Source organism: Halichoerus grypus, chromosome 4 (genome assembly GCF_964656455.1).
Source record: "Halichoerus grypus chromosome 4, mHalGry1.hap1.1, whole genome shotgun sequence".
Taxonomy (NCBI): domain Eukaryota; kingdom Metazoa; phylum Chordata; class Mammalia; order Carnivora; family Phocidae; genus Halichoerus; species Halichoerus grypus.
The window spans coordinates 12,116,376-12,142,142 of record NC_135715.1 but is presented as its reverse complement, the minus strand read 5'-3'; the positions used below and the strand labels follow the sequence as shown (position 1 = coordinate 12,142,142).

General features: G+C 42.8%; 1 protein-coding gene across 27 annotated transcripts in view; it reads right to left on the bottom strand.

Moving 5' to 3' along the window:
- The window catches only part of DOCK9 (dedicator of cytokinesis 9), a 327,271-nt gene that overhangs the window by 197,317 nt on the left and 104,187 nt on the right, over nt 1–25,767 (bottom strand). For all 27 annotated transcript variants that reach the window (XR_013446892.1, XM_078070150.1, XM_078070157.1 and 24 more), the window contains exon 2: nt 5,724–5,840. Coding sequence is in view for 26 of the 27 variants with exons in the window: in XM_078070150.1 (XP_077926276.1) it covers nt 5,724–5,840 (117 nt within the window). In the remaining variant the exon portion in view is untranslated. The remainder of the gene's footprint in view (nt 1–5,723; nt 5,841–25,767) is intronic.

Below are 25,767 nucleotides of genomic sequence, written 5' to 3'. Positions count from 1 at the left end.
CAGAAGGAGTAGATCTATCAATTATAAGCTAAACAAATATACTCTTCAACTTGATTGATCAGTTCTGTCCAAAAAATAAGCTTTTAAGACATATTTGATCATGAAAGTACGATCTGTTCTTGTTTTCTGTAAAAGTCATTACTTAAAACTAGAATTAAAATTCTCATCTCCTGAAGGTCTGGCCAATGTCAATTCAGAAATATTATTTAACCAGATCTTATTCAGGTAGGTTCAGTCCTGGGCATGAACTAGTATCCCAGAAACCACAATGTTCACAGAAAGTTACATTGTTGGCCACTGAATTCCCTCTGATAAAAATTTCGAGGAATTTATCAAAAGAACATTTTTCAATAAAAAGCTCAAAACAAAGTACCAAGATTATTTTTTTGGCAGCATATAATAAAAAGTGAGGACAAAACAGTGTGGAAAGAATTTTTTCTTTTCAAAAGGACAGATGGGAAATGAGATCAGGGACTTCCAGGCCCTTTGTAAGTAGCAGGGCTTGGCTTCCTTTTCAGGTCAGTGGTTTGTAGATCATTATCAGTCTCATGTAAGTAGAAGAGGAAAAGAAACAGAGGAAAAATAAAAATCAGGATGTTATTTAAAGGGAAATGGATTAACCACATTTTTCTATACAATGCTGAGAACATTCTAGGATTCTCCTGTATCTAAACATTTCCAAAAATGAAAATTTCTAGGATTGCCCATTACTAATAATCTCTCCTCGGTACACCTATTTTTTGTTTTAAATTCCCTTGCGAGGGAATATGATGTTGATACTAAACCATGAAATATGCAGGAAGAGCACCAGAGAAATTACTCCTCACCCTGACTTTGAACAACTTTAAGGATGACAATAATTTCACATCCGTGGAGCACAGAAATCCTGCAACCACATGCTCTTTTTTGTTTTCAATTGTGGTAAAATATCCATAACATAAAATTTACCATTTAAACCATTTTTAAGTGTACAGTTCAGGAGCATTAAGAACACTCTCACTATGGTGCAGCCATCACCACCATCCACCCACAGAACTCTTTCCATCCTGCAAACCCGAAACTCCACACCTATGAAACAGTAACTCCTCATTCCCCCAGCTCCTGATCACCACCATTCTACTTCCTGTCTCTATAAATGGGACTATTCTCTAAGTACCTCTTGTGAGTGGAATCATACAAAATTTGTCCTTTCTGATTGTCACATTTCACTTAGTGTAATTTGCTCAAGGCTCACCCATGGGCCACATGGGTTCCACCTTTTGGCTGTTGTGAATAATGCTGCCATGAACATGGGTGCACAAGTATCTCTAAGTCTCTGCTTTCAATTCCTTTAGGTACATCTCTGGAAGGAAAACACAAATTCTGTCCTTGTTAGTTCATACCACACGCCAAACACTGGTTTTTGTGAAATATAAATGGTATCTATAAATTGCCACCAGCATCCTTTTTGACTAATTACTACCTTTCCCACAGTCCATCACTTTACATAACTGCACACACGTTAGTAAGCTTGTAACAAGCCAGGATATAAGGAGCTCTCTAGCAAGCTGCAGATTCAGGGAGTGATGGCAACAGTTAAGAACGTCAAACCACCGGGCACCTGGGTGGCTCAGTCAGTTAAGTGTCTGCCTTCAGCTCAGGTCATGATCCCAGGGTCCCGGGATCGAGCCCCACCTCGGGCTCCCTGCTCAGTGAGGAGTCTGCTTCTCCCTCTGCTCCTCTCCCTGCTCCTGTCTCTCTCAAATAAAGAAAAAAAAAAATCTTTTTTTTTTTTTTAAGATTTTTATTTATTTATTTAACAGAGATAGAGAGAGAGCACAAGTAGGCAGAGCGGCAGACAGAGGGAGAGGGAGAAGCAGGCTCTCCGCCGAGCAGGGAGCCCGATGCGGGGCTCGATCCCAGGACCCTGGGATCATGACCTGAGCTGAAGGCAGACGCTTAACCAACTGAGCCACTCAGGTGCCCCGAAAAAAAAATTTTTTTAAGAACCACCAGCATCAGCCGGTAAAGGACTTCCACCTAAAGGAGAACAGTGACTGGAAGTCAATGGCCAGACCCATGTGAGGTTCTACGCATCTGACGAGAAGGGGAGCAAGCCTGGGCGTTACTTCCGGTTGTGCATAGATGTGTCATTTCTTCAGCAAAAGTCAACTTACATTTCTTGATCTAAAACATTCTAACAATAAAGAGATTAGGTGGATATGAGGTGGGTGGGAGGACAGAGATTCACACACACAGGGCCTGAGCCTTCACTGGGGTCACAGCACAGGTGGTGACACTGGACCACAAAAGGCATAAGAAGCCATTAGTGAAAAGCCCAAGACAATGTACTCAGGTATAAATACATACAGTGTGAACAGTAAGTATTAAAGGGATTAAGAGAATGGGGAAAAAATCACTGTGGACTTGAACAACATCAGAGGACAAGGGATGTGAAGTGGCCTCGGAAGGGTGAGAAGGTTCTAGAAGGAGGGAAGAGAAAAGAAGATATTGCTGGCAAGGAGAACCATGAAGCCAACACAGAGACAGAAGAGAAAGACTCCAAAGCATGGGGCTGATTCTGAAAAAAGAAGTGTAGTCAGCTAGCGAGGGATACATCAGCCACACACTCCTGCCCCTGGCCCTGGCAGATAAAACTTCACTTCATAAATATTCTGAGAGCTGAGAACTGTCCTTTTGCCTTTTTAAAATCCACATTGACTCCATGTCTCTCAGGTTATTTTGTCTGTTTCTTTTAAACACTGTTCTCCCACCCTTCAGCAAATACATTTTACCAAAAAAATCTTCTCTACGTAAGACTCATGTTCAGAGAACACAGGCGTCCTTGAAAGCTCATCAGTATCAGGGCGCCTGGGTGCCACAGTGGGTTAAGCATCCAATTCTTGGTTTGGGCTCAGGTTGTGATCTCAGGGTTATGAGACTGAGCCATGCATCAGGCTCCACGCTTAGCAGGAGTCTGCTTCAGACCCTCTCTCCCTCTCCCTCCGCCCCTCCCAGCCCCCTAAAATAAATAAATAAATCTTAAAAAAAAAAAAAAAAAAAAGTCTGGCCAGGATCAACATATGTCCTGCTCTAGAACTATACAAATGTTTCATCACTATCCATACTTACATTTTAGTAAATTATCACTCTGAATGCATTTGACAGAACTTTGCACAAAGTTCTATTAATAGTTAACTAATACTGTTTAACTAGTAAGCATGGTATTACAAATTAACCCCCAGCATGCATTTTGCTCACAATTTGACCCACTTCCTAACCATCTTGCTATTTTTTCCATATGAAATACTTTCCCCTGATCTAAGTGTTCCCTCTGCCTCTAATAATACGAGGATAGTTCCTTATATTATTCTATTCTGCCTAAGAAGAGAGGGACAGACAGAGGGAATCTGTGACAGTTCTAAGACATTTTGCTCATTCAGCTAGGTAGACAGTTATTAAAATCACCACGACAATCTAACGAGAAAGCACAGGGTAAATGGCCTTGCCTATAATATATAGGCATCTCTGGGAAAACAAGTAACAGCATCCAAATTTAAATGGAGCCCATGATAATTGCTGTGATAGGGATCAAAGCTGAAATTCAAGCTCCTTAATCTTTGGGAAAAACTTCCCAAAAACAGAAAATAACTTGCTTATTCAATCTTGGCCAGCAAAATGTCAGTGAGTTCTTTGCCTTTCCTAGAAAATTTGTGCCTGGTATCTCCAGGGAAATAGTTACAAGCAAAAGGGACAAAGGAGTTTTTCTGAGAGTTTCAATCATCTGGTTCTACAACTGCTTTAAACATCCAGGTTCCTTGTCCCTGGGGTAAAAGATGATACTAAATTAACTGTATCTTGTTTCTTTGGTTTGTTTGCATCTTAAATAATTTTTTCTCAGGCTGCAAATACAACTTTGCATTCTAGGTTGCAAACACTGGATAACTTTATTACTCATACCAAGAAGAATACATGTACTTCATGCTCAGAGAAACTTGAGATAACCTTTAGCTTCCTCGGAGCACACTACAGGAAACATGTGTCAATGTGAAGTCTAATTTATAATCATCTGACTTAACTTCTCATGCTAATAAACTTATTGCCAAAATCAGAGGCGAAAGAAATCATTCTGAGGCTTCCATTTATGTTTTAGCTGAGTAGTCTATTCATGCAATGAGGTTTTCAAAGCATCCTATTTTGAGGCACGATCTGAAACCATTTATCAGTGGAAGGTACTTTGGCAGCAGCATCACACTCACGGCCAATGCCACTTCTACAGCATTCCTTATTTTTCAGGAAAGAATTAAAAGAATAATCATTTTCTTCAGATGTATCCTTAACAAGTTAAAAAAAAAAAAGTGAACATTTGTGAGAATTCCCACCTTTGTTGTAAACTGGTGGAAATTTGGTGTAAAAAAAAAACTTCAAGGAATATAATTTAACAATTGTTATTAACATGGAAGTTTCTAAAGACAATGCAGTAGGCACAGAACTGTATGTGGTAGGTTATGTTTTGGGCAGTGGGATTAGAAAGAAAGTGGTGGGGGAAGCTTTTAACATCAAGTATTTCAATAGTGCCTATTCTGCTTTGTTTTATAAGTATGTAATGCTTTTTATCTTATTTTTTAATTTATTTTTATTTATTTATTTTTGTTTTTAAGTAGGTTCCACACCCAGCGTGGAGCCCAACCCGGGGATTAAAATCACGACCCTGAGAGATCAAGACCCGAGCTAGATCAACAGTCGGAAGCTCAACCGACTGCGCCACCCTGGTGCCCCTGTAGTATTTTTCAAATTAAACAACAAAGAATGAAGCTCAAAAATAAGGCAGCTCAATTCACAGAAAACAGGGCATTGGATGGTAATAGCACCGGGTAAAGAAGTTTCAAGGCAAAAACGAAGGATGCACCATGATGAGGTAGGTCCCAGAGAACAAGGGCAGCAACCAGAACCTCCAAACAGACCGAGGTGACTCCAGGCTGCCAGGCCTCTAACACCATTGATGTCCTGTTCTCACTCCTCACTAGCCTCAAAGCTCTTGTGAGTCGCTCAGCCACGGGGCTCTCGCAACCTGAAAGACTTGAAGCAACAATCTAGAGAGCAGCTCACAGCAGGAGCCGTGCCAGGTCCTCCGCCAGCAGCTGCTGCGATACAAGGAACAGCACCAGAGAGGGAGACATCAGGACATTCCTGGTTACCCCAAGCCCTTCTCTGTGAGCCCACACAGAGTCCACGGGTTCTCTTGTGGTGGTTTCCCAAAGTGCAATCCTGAAAGGATGACAAAATCCTCCAGGGCTCCCCCAGCAAATCCCTTCCTTAGCACCTAGGCACTGGGCAAAAACCTTAAATCTCTCTTCAAACAAAGCTTGTAAGACACATGAGGTACTTGTGTCCATTAAATCCGCCCAGAGTACAGAACTTATATTAAAAATATAACACACACAAAAAATACTTATGTTCTACATGTAATACATACATGTGTGTATGCATTTACATGCATTTGCCTGTATGCATATGCAAATATATAACACATATTCATATCTGTGTGTATATATTTGCAAAAATAATACCATTTAAAAAAATCAACCCATAAAGGAATGCATGGAAAAATACAATGATATAACTTTTCTCTCTTAAATAACATCTTCATCTTCTAAAAATCCTAAAATTAAATAACCAAACAATAAATCAGTAGATTAAAAAGTACTGTTTGTCGAGATCAACCACATTTAAAAGTTATCTACCTGAAAGTCATCATAAGGGAAGAGCAGCATCTCCCTTAAACAATCGTTCAGGATCTGTGTCTTCTTCTGGACGATGACATTTTCATAGTCGAGTGGTTCGATCAGCTTTGGCTTTGCCTAAAGGGTGAAAAAATAAGCAACTGAAACATTCTTATAGATAAATGCAATTCCTTGAGATTAAAGAACTTTACACTATCTGCTTTTGCATTTTCCAACTTTTCTGCAACGGGAGTATGTTAATTTTCCTATAAGGAAGAATCAGAAACAAGAGATAAAAGTTATTTTCAAAGGAACAGAAGACACTTCCTGGTATTCTGTCTATCTGTAGTCCTGCTTATTTAGTTATTAAAGCACAAAGAAGGCTATGAAGTCTGATGGAACGTCCAGTCGTGTCCTGGGTCACCCCTGGCTATGTCAGTCCCCATTCAAACCTTAGGATCTGCCAGAACTGCCCTGCTTAGGGGCCCAGCCGTGGTCTGGTAGTAAGGGATGAATGCCAACAGTGGCAGCCTTCTTGGCCCAGGCTTAAAGCATCCACAGGGCTCACTATTTCATATAAGACTCTACAGAACTCTTCTCAGAGTATCAAAATACCCCTGTCTCCTAAAATGTCTATATACTTATTATATAATACCTAAACATACAAAAATGTGAGCTCTGGGGGTGGGAGGATGGTATCACTTAAACCAGGGCTTGTGAGTGAACCTCAGCAGATAGGGATGACCATCAGACCACCAGAAGAAAGAGGCAATAAGCAAGTGGGAAAAGGAATGAGGGAATATGCCTTTTTTGACTATTTCCAAAGTTAGCCTTCGCAGTAAAAATCTCTTCTATCTATTGCCAGGCATTGCCATGGTGTTTGCTGATCACTTCCCACATGGAAGGCACTAACTGGGCTAGGTCAGGGAGAAAGACACCTATTCAACTATATCACAGCATGCCAAGTGATAAAACAGGCATGCGCGCGTGCACACACACACACACACACACAATGTTCTCAGAAGCAACTAAGTCCATATATCAATAATTCCTACAAGATCATTTTTTGAAACTATTAATAAAAATCATGATTACATAATCTCAACATGTTATGTCTATTAAAATGACAATAAATATGTATGAAATATATTAAAGACATCTGGTACGTGGCATCACATTGGGAATTGTGGGTGAGGCTGCTACATGTTCCCCAAATCTCTCCTTTCCTTCTAGGTACAGCGGGACTACATTCCGCAGCCTCCCCAGGGTTAGATGTGGCCCTGTGTCTTGTGGCCAAGGGCAGGTGAGGGGAAGGAGTGTGGCCACTGCCAAGCCTGGACTGTAAAAGCTCTCTGCTAGAGGCTGAATGTTGCACCCTTCCAAAATTCGCACGTTGAAACCTAATCCCCAATGTGATGGTTTTAGGAAGTGGGCCTTTGGGAGGCAATTAAGTCATGAAGGTAGAGGCCTTCTGAATTGATTAGTAATCTTATTAAAGAGACCCCGAGAACTCCCTTCTGCCATGTGAAGAAACAGTGAGGAGAAAGCCATCTATGAACCAAGAAGTGGGCTCTCTCCAGACACCAAGTTGGCTAGTGCCTTGATCTTAGACTTCTCAGCCTCTAGAACTGTGAGAAATAAATGTTATTTAAGCCTCCCCCCACCCTTATATTCTGTTCCAGCTGCCCTAAGTGACTGAGACAGCCTCCCTCCCTTCTCCCCCCTGCCAGCAACATGCACAGGATCCAGCACTAGACTCCGGAGGCTTGAGGAGAGGATAAAGCCCCAAGATAGGAGGCATCGAGATCCTGAACCTACCCAACAGAAGGCTGCCTCCCGAAAATAGGTGCTGAAATATCCGTGAGCAGGAACAAAAGCATCTACTGTGTTAACCACGGAGATTCTGGAGTTGTTTAAAGGGGTCATCAGCTTACTCTACCTAACATAAATACAAACGTCCATATTTAACTTCAATTACTTGATTTAAAAGTAGACTCTACGGGGCGCCTGGGTGGCTCAGTTGGTTAAGCGACTGCCTTCAGCTCAGGTCATAATCCTGGAGTCCTGGGATCGGGTCCCGCATCGGGCTCCCTGCTCAACGGGGAGTCTGCTTCTCCCTCTGACCCTCCCCGCTCTCATGTGCTCTCTCTCATTCTCTCTCTCAAATAAATAAAATCTTTAAAAAAAAAAAAAAAAAAGTAGACTCTACAAAGATGTCTGGACATGCTAAGAAAAAAAATGCAATGACCAAACAAGGGCACCATTATTATAATTAAGCAAAATATACATTTATGGGCAGAGATAAAAATATACAGAAAAAATTAAAGCTATCATAATGGGAGTGTAATTTCTTCCTACAAGATATTCAGAATGTTAAATTGTTTCTACATTCCAAAAAACGGTTCAAAAGTGAGAGAGATTTACACAAAGTATTTTTAAGGAAAGAATTGCCATAGAAAATTATAAAAATATTCTCCAAAATATTTTAATTCGACTTGAATAATATGTTCCTTTATTTTAGTTTGTCACACTGTACATAGTGCTTTAAGAGCTTGTTGGCAGAATGGATAGATGTCATGATTAGTTAGGTCTTCCTTGGGAACCAGGACTATAATCCTAATAAAACCCAAAGATGCGCATAGCTTTATACATGACAGAGTTCTGGAATCTGACAGCTGCACTTCTATTACAAAGAGGTCAGACAGAGAGATCCTGCAGGATGGGACAGACACTGCATTCTCCCCTGCTCCATACAGTGCCCAGCACATGAAGGCGACCAGGTAAGCTCCGAGGGGTGGCCTGGTCCTCCACACTAGCCCTGGGCCCCTCCAAAGGTAACACTGGCTGTGTTCCCTCCCTACCCCTTCCAACAAGGGCCAGCAGTGCAGTCCCTTCGGATCAGAAGGCAAGGGCAGTCTGCTTGTCCAAAAACTGTGCTACGATGTCAGCCCTCGTCAGAGAGGGTGCTAGAGGGACCTGCTGGGAAAGGCTCTTGTCTTAGCCTAGGATGTTTTGGAGTTTTCTGCCTTGCTCCTACGGCACAGCTCCCTCAGTAGACTATTCCTGTATTCTTAGAGCAGGGGTTGGCAAACGTTTTCTGAAAAGAGCCAGAGAGTAAATACTTTAGGCTTTTGCCAGCTTTACTGTTTACTAAACTCTGACACTGTAGCACAAAAGTGGCCACTGACAATAAATAAACAAATGGGCAGAGTGGTGTTAAAACTTTACAGAAACGCAACAGCCAGATTTGGCCCAAGAGTCATTTGCCGATTTACGCTGTAGAGTTACCTTTGCCCCTTAGTAGTTAATCCCCTTTTACCAGTTTAGTAATTCTTTACATTAATTTTCTATTTCCAATTAATTGATGTGTTTCCTGTCGCTGGGCTGATACACACAACATGTTTACACGTTCTTAAATGTATTTCATGATTATTTCTCACCAATTTGACTAAACCTAGATTGTTTAAAAGGTTTAATAAATGAACTCTAAAAACACTCACAGAAAGGGTGAGAATGGAGATTGGTGAGGGAACAGGAAAAGAGACAAGAAGGAGGTGGGGGAGGAAGAGACAAAAGGGACTGACACCCAGGGGTGAGGCAGGCAGGAGCAACAGAAGTGAAGGAAACACAAGGTGGAAGATAAAGACAGAAGCAGCAGCTACAGGGCGCCTGGGTGGCTCAGATGGTTAAGTGTCTGCCTTCCGCTCGGGTCATGATCCCAGGGTCCTGGGATCGAGTCCTGCATCAGGCTCCCTGCTCCTTGGGAGTCTGCTTCTCCCTCTGCCTCTCTCTCTCTCTCTGTCTCTCGTAAATAAATAATAAATAAATCTTAAAAAAAAAAAAAAAGGGCAGCAACTACAAACAGAAAGGACAGTGGGCCCGTGGGAAGTCACACCTCTGGGTCTACTCAACTGGGGGTTAAGGGCATAACTGCCTATTTTCTACTCTTCTTTGAAAGGATGATTCACTGGTTACAGCTGTTCACTGTTCTTCAGCTTAACTAAGCGTTTCCAAGTGGTCACGTGAGCAGGGGGACAGCCCACTAGGGTAGGGAACTGACCAGCCTACAGCGGTGACAGGAACGTCACACTAAGAGCAAAATGAAATTAGTGAATTACCAGAGTGCCAGGACCCCACCCTCAGTTTAGTAGAAAGAGACTTAGCGTAGATCTGGCACATGGCCTTGGTTTTAAAGCCATCAACACACTTAAGTTTAATCCTTCCTGGGGTGACACAGCTAAAAGAGCCAAGTTCTTGATTTTCTATGGTCAAAAGCAAGATTCTGGGCCCAGAATTACCCAAATCAACTAACGGTCATGGATGGAGCTGCTCCTAGGCCATCGGAACCACCATGTTTTGAAAACCTGAGAATTCACTGGTTTGTGTTTTAAATATTCAAAGATGTTGTGTTTCCCTAAGCATCACGGGGACTCGGTCAGCTCCTGAGTCTTGACATTCAGAACTTGCACAGGGCCTGATTATGCTGCTTTTATAGTAAGTGAAAACTGTAACTCAATCTATAGATACAACTTCTTTAGCTTTTGTCCTCATTTGGAGGTTAAATGTCCTTATTTATGAACATTTGTTTCTCAGGTTATTGTGAAATCTGACAGGGAGAGGACCATGGTACTTTCAGTTTATAAAAGTCTACAAGAATGGTTCTCAAAGTGGGGTCCTGGTAACAAGCAGCAGCATCACCTGAGAAGTTGATACAAAAGTAAACTGAATCAGAAACTCTACAGGTAGGACTGGGGATCTGCGCTTGCACAAGCTCCCCCAGGGATTTCGATGTCCCAGGAACTGGGCTGGAATTTGTAAATTAGAGAGGGACAAGGAACATGCCCAGTGCTGAGCTTCTTAACCTCTCTGGGGCTATAGACCCCTCCAAGAACCTGGGCCCACTCTCTCCAAAAATGTGTATACATATTCCTTTCTAAAATTTTATACACAATTCTGGAGGAGGGCTGTCACTCCTTGGAGACTAGCCATGGAACTGAGCTGAGGACATTCTGGACAGTGGAAGAGGATGGCTCGGAAACATTTAATTCAATATGGCGAAAGGTGCTGGTGGAAGTTAAATGCAGAGCTAAGGGAGGAGGCTGAGCCAAGTGCCACCCATGGGCTGGGACGTTTCCTCACCTCACCACAGAAGTGATGCCTCAAGGTGCTGAAGGAAGAGTGGGAACTCTTCAAGTGCGCAAAGTTCTGAACTCCCTAACCAACATGCAGCCCTCCTACGGAGGCAGCTGTGTCTCTAACCCCAGGACCAGGACAGAAGCAATGTGGCTCCGCTTCTGACACAAGCCTGCTCCTGTCACTCGCTCACACCTCTGCACCTGTCACAAGCCTACAGCCCTGCAGGCTGCTGACAAATGTCCTATTTTAGCAGAATCCTTCCTCTAAAAAACAAATCTCCCACAGGTAAATAAGCCAAAGGAGTGAAAGCAGAGTTGCTCTAGCCCCAGGACACAGTACTTAGCCCTGTACTAGGGGTGCACCTCCCTCAACGCATTAGAGATAGTCTTTCCCTTCTCTGACAGGGACAACCCCCCCCCACCCCCAGCTTAGTAGCAGTCCTAGAGTGCAGTTCATTCAGCCGTGGGTTGAAATGACCTGTGCACAGCTTACCTCCTTGACTATTAGTGCCTTGGGACAGGGCTGGGTCTCCTCTCTGCCCACCCCACCCCACCCCCAGCATCTAGCCCAGGGCCCAGAGACACAGTGACTGTGCACAAAGCTTGGTATCCTTCACTTGCATCGACCCCTGCCCAGGCCCCGTGTCTGTGTAGAGTTCAGTTGCTGCTTGGCATCTTGGCTTCTTAGGAAGATCCAAAGTGACCATGGCCACTGTGTCAGTCCACCCAGTGTCATGACTCATGTCACATGAAGTGCAGCATCAGGGGCCATGTTGCAATACAGGTATATCTCAAGGGGTTTGGCCCCAGGACTACTTGGGGGATATTTGAAGTTAATTATTGCACAATCTGAGAATGCCCCAAAATTATTCAGCTCATATATGAAAGAAACCTAATAGAGGTCTTTTTCAATCCTAAAAATTTATGTGATGCTACCAAACATTATAAAACTAGAGGATACTTTCCTAAACTATGATTAATAAAATACAGATGTTGACTAATGCTACAAGAAAGATGAAATGATCTATCCTTGCATTACAGAGTCATCAAATCAAACCATGATCATATGAAGAGGTAATAATAGTATGAAACCAAAAAATATAGGGAAGAAAGTATTACTGAGGTGTATCAAGAGATTTATTCATAAAAATGTTGTTCTCCTATATTTCTGATGTTTACGGTTTGAGTTAGCCTTTTTAAAATTTGTAATTTGTTGTGATTTCTTTTCAAATTCTAAATAAAGTATTAACTTCCATGCCTCCTTTTGTATTTATAATTTTGAATTATCTTTTTAGACAAGGCCCCCCACGTTCTAAGCTTCATCACTCACAAAACCTGGATCTGCTCTGGTGGGGCCAGAGACACCCCAGAGATGTGGATCAACTCGAAGGTAGTACGGTACAGTGGTTAAGAAAGCTGAGCGGCACAGTTGTAGGGGGCTGTTCCCAGGCTCCGTCGAGTGCATGCATGTAAAATGCCTGATAGAGCCTGGAAAACTGTAAGCACATGATAAATATAGCTGTTGTTATTACTATTACAAGTATTATTATTATTAAATGTGTTGCTTGCATGACAGTGATTTTTTTTTTTTGGTGGGGGAGGGGAGTGGTGAATGTTACACATACATTCAATTTTACCAATCTGTTTACAAAAACTTTCCTGTACTCTCCAAGAACATATAAAATAAAACAGACAACAATGGTAGGGGCATGCACAAAGAAGGGAACACAAAAGGCCAAACAGAGGAAACTGTATACTAACAGAGATGACACTGGAATTCAGGGACTGAGCCCAAAATAAATATAAATAGATGCTTACATTAAAAACTGAAGAGAGTATTGATGAAGTTTGTGTCAGGCAGGACAGAGAAGAACAACAGTTGGGGGGTCAGGGTGTATACAGAAGCCCTTCAGACCCACTCCCCTAGGGCATGGCCACGAGAGCAGCAGGACTGAAGATTCTAGAGGAGGCGAGAGTGAGCCCCATGCTGCGCTGCTCACAGCTGGTTATGTGGGGTGAGAGTGGAGGCAGACTCTACTGGAGAGTTTGGGAGGCCCAGCGCCCACAGACATTTTCATAACAATGATTCAAAACCTTGGCTTCCTTGCCAGAGATCCACAGGCAAGGCCTGAAGCCAGGGCCATGTGATCAGGACAGCGGGAAGAAGGAGCTGCATCTGAAGGGACGACATGGGTACAGGTTAGCCCCTGATATCACGGCCCCACCAGTCCCCATCCACTGGTCGAAGCAGGGGCAGCATGGTGAACCCCGGTGATCCTGTGGCTGGCTGTCACAGGTGCCAAAAGGCATGATCCACAGTGCCCTCCCCATTAACCTCCCTTTGAGGTTCTCCAACCTCACTCCTTCCTCCACCACTTGTTGCTGTGGGTCTGGCTGCCCAACATCCATGCAAATTGAAATTCCAGATCCACAGGCAAAGAGAAGCTAGGGAATCCTCTCTGTGCCAGGAAAATGAGATTCCTCTGGAATCCAGCATAGCTGGAGCACATAGGCCCACAGGTGAGTTCAATTCTGGCCAGTCACGTATGAAGCCTCAAAAACCACGGGAAGAGCTCGGCAGAAAGGCTTACTGATTTCATTGCTTTTCTCTCTGACAGGATAGCTTCCTGTGAACTTTCTAGTCATTTCTGGACTTTGTGTCTCTGGTAATTAAATGTTAACACAAGCTCAAATCCTGAATACCACTTCTTGAAATAGCAAACTGAGGAAACAGCAACTCTTGGAGCATTCTATTTTAAGAGACGAGAAATTTATTGTTTCTGCTTATAAAGAATTTAAAACTTCCTTGATTTTTCTGCATGACTATAAAAGCTACTTGATCGGCTGAGATAAAAATTCTTCATGGAACTTAGTTCATTTTCAAAATGGTGTACTTCTTGAAGTTGCCAACAGGACCCCAGCACTGTCGCTGGGGAGGGGACAATGCAGCTTGCAACAAGAAGGAAGGGTCCTCTGAAGCCAGAGTTTAATCAGGGTGGCCCAATGAGCCTTCCTGTTGCTCCTATCTTACCCACGGCTCTCACTGCATACTCCCACCCGGAATTTAAGCAGTTAAATCTGAAGGGAGAATCCTCATTTTCCTATAATTAGGGTGGGCACAGGAAATTAGCAGCTGCATCCCCTCCTCGCATGCAAATGTTATTAGCAGCTCTGTGTTCCTTCTCTCCACAGACTTTTACTGAGCCTGTCCATATGCATTGTGATGCCAAGATAACAAGGACACAGCCCCCACTCTAGAGAGCTCACAGTCCAGAGGGGAGATGGACAGACGTGTGAACGATGAGAGCAGAATGACTGACAGCAGTGGGAACCTAGAAGTGGCATCTGACCCCGCCTAGAATGAACCTGCTTCCCCCCCCCACCCCCCCAGTGAGATTACAAGCTCCACAGAAGCAAAGATTTCCATTTTATCTACTGCTCCCTCAGCATCTAGAACAAGGCTTGGCATAATGTAGGCATCCGATGAATACGTGTTGGATGAGGGATGAAACCTAACAGTGTGGGGCACTTCAGAGCCAAGTCTAAGAGAGGAACGCGTCAGCCAGGATGCAGGGGGGACTGGGGATTCCTTGCAGAGAAAATGGAGACACCAAGGAACATGTTCCCGGATGGGAACCAGACTTTGTGGGGCTGACATTTACATATCTGGAAGGGGAAGGGGTTAAAAAAAAATACAAAATTTTGAATATAAAGTTAAAGTTGCTGGAGGCCCTCCCAGGGCCCTGGAAGGAATCCTGAAACTAAAGAAAGAATCCTTAGCTTCTGGATAAATCCTCCTCTCAGCACTGTGAGTTCCGGAAGCAGCGAACAGTTCAGGATAGCTGGGGCAGAGCTGCGTAAAGGGGATGGGGTGCCAGCAGGCCAAGGGCTTAGGAAACCAGTCTCTAGGGGTGCTACAGTATCTCTGGAAATCCAGCGTGAGAGAGAAAACAACATTTATGAGAACTCCTTTCTGAAAGGGTACTCTATGTGGCTGCCAGGAGCACGTGAATAAGCTACCCGAGGTGAGCACTGGGGCTCTGCAATGGACGTGCTGGAGAAACAAAGAATGCTTAACTGTAGGACCCTGCTCTCTCTGGACAGGTGGGCCACGCTGGAATTGGGAGAGGAACGGCTCAACAGTCCCTGCCCCGTCTCTGCCCTAGGCAACCCTCAGTCTCTCATAATGGATCACTGAGCACTACGTCAAAAATAATGATGTACTATACAGTGGCTAACTGAACAGAATAATAAATAAATAAATAGGAAAAAAGTAAAAAAATAAAATAATAAAATAAAATAGTAAACAACTGGGGAGTCGGGGTGGCTCAGTTGGTTGAATGTCTGACTCTTGAACTCAGCTTAGGTCTTGATCTTGGGGCTGTGAGTTCAAACCCCGAGTTGGGCTCCGTGCTGGGCACAGAGCCTACAAACAAACAAACAAACAAACAATACATAAATAAACAGTAAACGATTTGAATGACATCTGTTTGAGGAGGTACGAGGAGGTACCAATGACTGGCTGGCCTGGGGTGCCCGCGGGTTTCTGAGCCGCCCCTGGACTACAGCCTCCACTGGAAGAGGAGGCTAGAGCGGCGAGTGTGCCCCACCGTGACGGCCCTGAGGAAGCAAAGTGGTGCAGGAAGAAGGGGGCTGAGCAGTACAGAACTAGGTCCTGTGCCATTCTCACCCTGGAAAGCAACCTCCCACTGCCTCGTCACAGACGTGCTCTTCTTCCCTCGACCCAGGACATTAAAACTTAGGAGATCAAAATACGATCACATCCCCTTCAGTAGTACATGTTCTTCTCCAGGGTGTTCATCAGTGTGTGCGGGAACAATGGCCTCAGCAGCTGTTGAGAAGCATGCTTGTTTAAAAGGAGCAGGAGGTCCGATAACATTAGAACTACGATCTGCAAACATCGGAAGCTGAGATTATCTGGTCTAGCCCTCTCATTTTACCGATAGGAAAACCCGGGAGCGTGGGATTTACATGACTGTCCCCGGGCCTGGGGGGTGTTGCCGGCAAGCCTGGGCCTGGATCCCAGGTCTCCTGACCCCTGCTCTATGCTCTTCCCCTCTACATTTTGATTTTTGCACTTTCAATAACGGTGTGCACAAGCACGCGATACAAAATACTGGAGGAAAAAGAGGACCTTATCTAACCTTGGACTGCAAAGCAAGCTCAAACCTGAGCATTCCCATATGGTTAATTAACTGGCGAATGTTTAGAAGAATGCGTAGCGGACACCAAAGTCTCAGACATCTAAATAGATTTCTCACACTGAAGTGTGGTGCTATCCTCAGAGCAGGCTAAAAGAATGACACACTTGTGAATACAGTTCTTTACATTATAAACACTGATAAGATGTTGAATTCCCTTTTTATACAGCACTAAGAAAAAGCACTCAAATGAGAGGACTTCTCACTAAACGAAGATTTTATTTCATTAGGCATGTCAGCATTAGCAAAACTTGGACATTCAACATCAGTTTGATGGAAGGAAAAGAGTCTGGGTTTTGTATTTGTCAGTTTTATAAATAACTGTGGTTTTCCAAAAATTATTATCCCATTACTAAAATAAACAGAATTAAAGACTGTGAAAACTATCAAATCAATAACTTCCAGAAAATGGTATAAGAGACATGAAACGATGCAAAGTGAGGTAACAAAGATAATACTAATTAACAAAAACCCACAGAGCTGCTTGCATTTAGCTGTGCTCAAAAGGGAGTGCAGAGAATGTTAATGAGAGAAGCCCAGACAGGGATGTAGAGGACTCCTCCACGCCCTGTGCCCAGCAGGCACACAAGACAAGAACTGAGTGGCATGGGGATCTCGTCCTTGCAAAGATCTGAAGGTCTTCTCCCTTGACATGGGGTGTGGGATAAGAGGGCAAAGGAGGGTATACAGAGAACAGAGACAGAGAGAACAGACCGAGAGCCTGGGGGGCAGGCTCAGCATGTGCCTCTCTCACTTACACATCCATCCCAGCTTCCAATTCTGCCTGCCATTTTTGCACAAGTATAAAGCAAAAATGAAAGCAAAAAAGAAAAAGATGCACCATGGTAACTGTATAAATAATTCTATCTTAAATCTGTACTGTTGTTGGCTGATCCTTTTCCAGCCAACAATTTTTCTTTCCAGAATTTTTCTTGAAAGTCTTAATTCTTCCTATGTCAATAAAAGCTATTTTTGGAACTCTGAAATGAAGAGGTCGAGTAATTAAGCTAAAAGGCTCTAAAAGGCCCAATATAGTCAGATTTCAAAACAACTTTAGGCTACTTATTTGAAGATGGAAGCAGGGATGGGAGCAAGGGAGGGAATATTCATAATACATATTTGGTTCTCAGAAGAGTTTCTGCATACCTCATCACCAGAAAGGCTGTTCGGGGACCAGCTAAAGGCAGCTGTGAGGAGTCAGGATTAAAATCCTGGTCCCAAAAACATTTACCATTGTTGAAGGCAGTGACAGGCAGATGGGAGTTCATTATACCAGTCCAAGGGTTCTCAAGGTGCAGTCCCAGACCAGCAGCTTCAGCATCATCTGGAACTTGTTAGAAATGCAAATTCATCCCAGACCTACTGAATCAGATATTTTGGGGGTGGAGCCTAGTAATCTGGGTTTTTAACAAAGCCAGGTGATTCTGATGCTCAACCAAGTCTGAGAAACCCTCTACTAGTTTACTTTTGTGTATGTTCGAGAATTTCATATTTAAAAAGTATTTTCAGGAAATCCTAGCTCCAACTGCTTATTGGCTCTGTGGCCTTGGGGAAAGTTACTAAATCTCCATATCTACATCAGAAAATGGGAAAAGTAACAAGTTCTCTATCATCATCACACGGTTATTGAAAAGTTTCGACATACAGTGCCTATTCAGAGCAGGAATGAAATGGTGGTCATGGGGATCATACAAAGTTATGTCATCTGGACACAAGAAAACTTTAGAGCCTACAGCATACACATGCCTTTGCTGGATCAGACACACATTATCTCACAAAACCTCCCCCCAGATCTGTATGTATCATCAGCATTTCACAGATGAGGAAATTGAAGCTCAGAGGGGCTACATAAATTAGTGAAGGTCACACAGATGGTGACCATTGGATCTCCTGGCTCCAAGCCCAGGACCCTTCCCCCCTTTGTTCACCTAAGTCTGCAATAAGCATGATGGAACGTCAAAGTTCTAGAACAGGAAATGCCTCCCCAGTGTCTCCACTTCCCTTTGTTTGACAACTGCATAGCACCACTCCACACTGTGATGCTTCAGCCACCACATCTCCAGGGAGGACAGAAGTCTGAGGCTTTCTGCCCAATTCTGGGCATTGAACTGCCCCCGGTTCCATGATCTCACCGAGGGAGAGATAAAAGGCAGAGAGTCTTTTCATGAAAAATACTTGTTTTCAGTCTCAAGAATATTAAAAATCATACCCCAAAATACTAAATCTTCCTGAAGAGCCAGGTTTGAATGCTGGGACATATATTAATGTCATTAGGTAGTATTTAATATACTTTACCAATAAACAGTTTAAAGATCGTCTTTATGAGGAAAGCCCAACTTTACACTTAAATCATGCATTTTTCCTCCACAGTGTCACAAATACGGTACCCCATCCAATGACTCACCCCCCTCAAACAACAACTTTCTGGTTTGAGGTGTATAAGCGACAGAATACATAAGTCTACAGATCTGCACTGTTCAATACAGTAGCCACCAGCCACGTGTGGCTATTCTGAATTCAGAAATGCTACAGGCATAAAATTCCAGAGATTTAGCAGGAATAAAAGAATATACAATGTCTTGATATTTCTATAAGGATTAAATGCTGAAATAATATTTTGGCAATAATGGGTTAAAATTACATTATTCAAATTAATTACACCTATTTCTTTTTATTTTAATTTGGCTACCAAAAATTTTTAAATTACGTATGTAGCTCATGCTGTATTTCTATTAAACAGTACTATTATAGACTGTATGAAACTTTAACATACAGGTGATTTTTTAAACTTCAAGGCAAAATAAAGGACAAACCACTTCCTGAAACCATTACTTGGGGGGAAAAGACAGATTTTGGAAAAAATACCATCCCACATTAGAGACAAAACAGGTCTAGTCTTGGTCAAGTAAAGGAGGCAACCTGCATTGTTCAGTGTTGCTAACAGGCCCCACCTTTCCCATCTTTCCTATCTTTCTCCCCCAGGAAGAGGTATCTTCCTTGCCCTACACCTTATGGGTCTCCATTACCTTTTCCACATATAGTCATGGCATGCTGGGATTAAGGTCACACAATGATTTTTTCCAATGTACTACAACCATAGAAGGTGAATGGCTGACAAGAAGTGGTAGAGGTAACAAAAGGGTACTGGGTAAGAGGAAGAGAGAAAAGGGTTCTGACTTTGTTCACCTAAGTCTGCACTTCTGTACTCAAGTAAGTACTCACATAAAATGCTGCTTAGCATTTTAGATCAAAAATAACAGAAACACAGCAAAGTTTCAGGGTATAATACCCACATCCTATTTAGTCAAGTAGCTTCCTCTAGATGCACCCCTTTTTACTTTTGGCCATTCAACTCATTTGGGTATCGGTTGGCTAAACCTTTGAGGGGGGAGCGGAAAGACTGAGGAAGAATCCACAGACCCAGTCTCTCCTGGAGGGCCCTTTCTGCAGCCCATTCTTTGCCAATACATTCCTCAAAGAGTGACCAGGACCATGCCAAAAAGAACAAAAGAGGTGGCGGGGCGGGGTGGGGGGGGGAGCACTGATGTTATGTCAGAGATGGAATACAAAGAAAACAAAACCACTCACGGTTCCCACTGGGGCATAAGGCTCCCCCCCTCATTAGTGACGGAAGCTGGAATATAAGCCTTAGCTACAAGATAGTAGAGCTGTGTAATAACTGACTGTGCTAGAATAACGATGCCATGATGGGCCACAGGAGCATACGGCCTGTGGGAAAATGTGAGCAGAGGGTTTCAAAGGGCTTCTTGGAGGAGCTCGCATGTGAGCTGGGACTTGAAGGGCAGACAGAAATGGTCTGGCAGTGAAGCGTGCCAGGCACAGGAAGAGCTGTGCCAGGTAGGAAAGCGCCCTCAGTCAAACAATATGGGGCCCGGTCGGGATGCATTTGGTAAGGTGTGGGAGATGAGGCCAGCAAGCCAGTTCAGGGCTGGCCTCCAAGGATCAGTTAAGCCATGCTTTGCCTTCTCTGCAAAGCGAAGTTATAAAAGGACTTTATCTGTGTTTGGGAACGAGCAGTCTGGCAGCATGCTGGAGCACAGCTCAGAGCAAGGGAAGATTCACTGTGGTAAGCTGACCGGGGCAGTCTAGATAACCTTTGGAGATGAGCTGTCTAGAGGGCAGTCACTACCACTATCTCCATCTGACAGAAACGCAATCTTGGCTTGGAAATGTCAAGTAGGTTTAAAAGACACAGAACCCAGGTCTCATGACTGAGCATAGGGCTCCTTGCATCACTCACTTCTGCTTCTCCCTTGGTCGTGACAACTCTCCATAGCAAGGAGATCCCAAAACAGAACTATGGCCTGGCTCCTCTCCGAGAACTTGGCCAAACCCTCAGAGATCCACTGGTAGGTGGTACATACTCTTGTCTGGAAAGTGAGTATTAAAACTTCTAAAGCCTCAAAATGTTACTCTAAGAGAAACTTAGAACTAGCTATATCACATTACAGGGATATTTCAAACTTCTGGAAGGTTGAGGATAAACTATAATTTCCAAGCCTTCTTGGTTCTAAAATTATACTCAGACTGATATGTCATCTGTAGGCTTGTCAGGCCTTTGTGAATCTCCTGCATAGTTCTCCCTGCTAACTCCAAATTCTGCTGCCACTTTTATTTATTTCCAGGCTGGCCAACCCATTTCACTCACCTTACTCATTACATTGGGTGGCAATCCAATATCCCCTATTTTGTAGCTCCTACAACTCAAAACCCAAAAGATTGTGAATAAACTAAACACAGAACCTGAAACTAAAACTCCAGGGTGTTGACCTGACTCCATCACAGGTTATTCTGGGATCAAAGCTAATAACCCTGAACCATGGAATTTTAGCCCCAGAAGAGAACTTAGAGATTATTTACTACATGCTTCTCATTTTACAAATGAGAAAACTAGTGAAGCCAGGGCTGGGGCAGGGGAGGGGAGGGAAGGGTGATGATCAGCAGGGATTGCAAGGCAGATCTGGGACCAAAAATATGTCTCCGGTCTCCAAAGGGATTTCTGTTAGACCGCCCAGGCCACCTGCTACCTGTGGCGTAGTTCGGGGGCCTCTTACTTCGCCACTACCTGTCTAAGAGCACATAGAGCAAATAGCAGCCTCCTCTAAACACAACAGGGACCAGTGTGCCCATGTTACTGGTTAGGGAATAAGCATTTCAGGGTTATCCTGGATCATGCTGTAAATTCATTAAAAAATAAATCTAGGGAAGAAAATAAGATGTCTCCAGACTCTGAGATATTCCATCAACCCATACTCCTATATAACCTCCTGGAAAGATGATAAAATGTAACACCCAGAGTAAGAAAGACTCCCAGTACCAATGAATCCTCTTTTGTTCGTATTCCCAACTCCTTCAGGCAAAGCCATCCCTCTGTCTATGCTACTCAACCACTGCTGTTCTGTTACTTATAAGTTGGTCTTTCTCTAAAAATTTCTAAATTTTTAAAGGGCAAGGAGTTTTTCAACCTTTCTTTTTCATCTTTATAATACTAATGCTAAGCCCAAGCAAATATGTTCATATTTGTTCATGAACTGTATGTTAAGTATCCAGGTATGGGTTTTGGAAAATCTGACTGGAAGCCAAAAATCCCTGGCTCTGCCACATACTAAAGATGTAACTTTTACCAAGTTACCTAACCTCTCTGTACTGTGTCCTCATTTGTAAAAAGGGAAACAATAATAGCACTTGCCTCCTAGAACTGTGAGAATTGAAATAATCTGTTTAACAGGCTTAAGACAGTGTCTGGCACAGAGCGAGGCACTATATAAATATTTTTGTTATTACTCCAAAAAATAAAAAGAAAGCAATTGGCATTACCTTGTCAAAAAAAAAAAAACAACAGTGATCAGCCCTTCTGCCTCCCTGTTGATCAACGAGAGGAGAAAGCAGCACACTGGAGCTGGGTGGGTTTTCGTGTTCTATAGAAGCAAGAATCCCAGAAAGTGGCTCTGGGTTGTAACAGGTAGTGACAGGGTTGTGGAAGTCCCTTCTCTGGGACAGTTTTCCATGCCTGCAAGGTTAGTCAATTCACCCCAACTTATCCAAGCATGCACTCCCCAAAGATTCCTTCCACTGACAGCACCACAAAAACGTGTGCACCTTTGGGGCACTCATCCATGCAAACTGTTCATACGGACGGTCAGGGGCCCTTGTGCCTTCTGTAAAGCAGGACTGGGCCTGCTTTGGACGCTAAAAATTCAAGAACATGTCCTTGCTGGAACTGATGATGATTTAAGTGTTGTCTGCCTAAGTGGAAAAGAATGGATGAGATTAGCACTCACTGTGCCTAATAAATACCATGTGAGAGACCCTCATTAGCCTCAAGACCTAGCGGCTTGAGGAGAGGAAGGGTGTTAGTAAGTGTAAGTCTGGCAAATCTCAGTGCTTATAAATGTGGGTTGAATGAAAAAACAAATAAACAATCAAGGGGGAAAACCAACAAGCATAATGAAGGCTTATGGCCCTGAATAAGTAAACTTTCCTGGTTTTATCACCTGGGAATATTTCACTACAGAAAGCTTACAAGAACTTTCCTTTACCACTCAGTATTTTAAAAACAAAACAAAACAAAAACTACTTATTAAATATCACCAATGTAATTAATATCATTAATTATTTCTAAAGATATCTATAGGGATGCCGGAAAACCTGTAGGACCAAAGGGCTTTATAAGCATAATTTAATTAACTCAATCACAGTCATCTAAAGTTTTATAGGATATACACAACCACATGATCATTGCCCATAACCTTATACTTGAGGGTTTGTGTCTTAATTCACTTCTTTGTCTATTTCTAGAGCAAACAGAACTTCAGGGAGAGAAAAGGTTTTCCCAGGCAGCGCTGCTACTTGTCCCACCCGAAGCCGGGTCTCCCACCGTCACTACATTGCCACGGGTGCTACCTCTCATGGGGCCCTTTAGCTAATCATGTGTTCATTCAAAATATCAAAATCAGAACTCAGACTCAGTTTTTACCACTTGAAAATCCCACAAAAATAGCAAGGAGAAAAGGTGTCTCAAAAAAGAAACTTTTCAGGGTGCCTGGGTGGCTCAGGGGTTAAGTGTCCAACTCTTGATTTTGGCAGAGGTCATGATCTCAGGGTCATGAGATCAAGCCCCTGCCTCTGGCTAATGATCAGCAGGGAGTCTGCTTGAGACTCTCTCTCCCTTCCCCTGCCCCCGCTCACACTCACACTCACTGGCACACGTGCACACTCTCTCTCTCAAATAAAATAAATCTTTAAAAAGAAACCTTTCAAAAAATACCTTAGGAGTATATCTAACACATTAAAATTCAGCTCTTCTTTATCTTCACATCTTTCAACCTTCCAAATTCCCAAAATCAGACCTGTACTACAGTCCTCGGATGCCTCTTGAAAATAACCCAATGAAAGGGCAACACAAAGGACATCTACCCCAGCCATTTCTGACTCTGAGGCCACACCTTGTTCCTCTAAATTGCTGAGAAATAACAATTAGAATAAATTATTTCCAGGAATTTAGAGTTTGGGGGGCAAAAATAGGTATTCAAATGTAAGCAGGGTAACTAACCTGTAGACGTCAACAATATCCTGATTGTTCCCCTGTTAGTCATTCACAGCCCACAAAGTCATTTTTCAATGGGGTTGGCAGTGAGCCTGGCTGGGCATGGAGAAGTTTCGCCATGCACGGCCTCCCCTGCTTACTGTCAAAATGAGGGGTCAAGACCCACCTATGAAGGTGCCTGTAAGTTGAACTCTGCAGCCTCTGAAACTTCAGAATGTCCATACACAGACTTCTCTAAGAAACATTGGCTTTACCTAGCACAGAACAAGCAGCTGCTGCTCAGGGAGTCTTAACCGTTGTCCTGGCAGGGGAGAAAGAAACATGACTGCCAAAGAGGAGCATCAAGAGGAGACTTCTGATCAAAATTTTAGAGAACAAATACTGACTTGCATTAAGTGCTTTAAGATATATTTATAGTTACTAGGCACTGTTAGTCATCCACAGCCCAAAGTCATTTCTCGATGACCATACATTGTACTAATTGCAAAGAACTGGAAACAAATTAAATAAACATCAAATTACAATACTGCTATAAAATTGAATACCATACAGCCATTAAGAATAATGACATAAATCTAGCTATGATGACAAAGAAAGATGTTTTTGATATGTTCTGGGAGAAAATTAATGCAGAAATCTATAGTATAGTACATTTGCCAAACACACACACCACAGTAAGTTATATTTTTATATGCACAGGAGAAAGTCTGAAAGTATATACTATACACCAGGGGCACTTGGCTGGCTCAGTCAGAAGAGCATGCAACACTTGATCTCAGGGCTGTGAGTTCAAGCCCCACACTGGGTATAGAGATTACTTTAAAAAAATAAAAACGAAACAAAAAAAAAAGTGTATACACCAAATAACTAATTTTGGACACTTTCGGACTAAAGGTAAGGGCACTTTATTTTTCCCTATTTCTACACTATATTTATTACATGCATTCATTACTTTTATGCTTTCTAAACTATGTAACATTTCCCCCGAGGACTGATTGTGTACATAACTAAAATCAGCAAAACTTGATTTTAAAATGTTACCTCTTGAATAAAGTAAGTTACTTACATTTAAATGTTACAAATGTACTCTCACCAAGTACCTGGGCTGCTGACAATAATAAGGAACAGCACTATAACAAATAGATCTCATGACTGTGCTGGCATACTTTTTAAAAATCATCTTGGAAAAAAGGCTGTATTCCAAGCAGTTTATTGAATTCTCATTTGCCGTGAGCAGCGACAATCACAAGTAAGAATATCTGCCCTGGACAGAGGCCCTGCTGAAATATCCTTGCTTCTCTTATCCATTATTAGCTCTTTTTTATCCTGCTTCCCCCAGTGGAAGAAGAGAAACACTATCAGATAAGAAAAAGCTTCTCAGTGTGTCACTGCTGCCTGCACCTTTCTCTCACAGAGATGCTGTGAGATGCTCGGAGCCAAGCTCTCCACGCCACCAGCAGCTTCTGGACCCACGAGGTGCAGCCGCAGCCGGCACAGCCTCATCCAGGACAGTGGAAAAAGAACTCCCTGTGGACCTGCCTGGGGTGAGACTGACTGAAACAAATAACTGGGACATGAGCCGCTGATGTTTTGAGCAGTAGAAAGAGAAGGAAGTTTTTGTTATTTTTTTTAAGTAATCTCTATGCCCAGCGTGGGGCTCGAATTATGACCCCGAGATCAAGAGTCACATGCTCTACAGACTGAGCAACCAGGTGCCCCGAGAAGGAAATATTTTAAAAGTCACTTGTGTGATTTTAAAAAAAAAAAGACTCACACAGCATCTTTCTATAATGTATTTAAGCCTCTGGATAAATATTTTTACACATCTGGAGAAACACTGACAAAAGACTTTTAAGAATATTCACAAGGGAACCCAAACCACACAACTTCCTCCAAGAAATCCTAAGTTACATCAGCTAGGAGCTTTAACCAGTTAAATCTACACAGCATGGAAGGGGCTCAAGCTACTCAATGGATAAATGAACTATTGTGCTAGCAGAAAGGAATCCAAGATAATGAATAACATCTCTACACAATATACCAGGGGGAAGAAAACTAAATCACTCGGATGAAAATCTGCAGTGAAAAAACCCATCATATTTACAGACTTTCTCAGTTCACAGTTAGCAATATCATTTTAA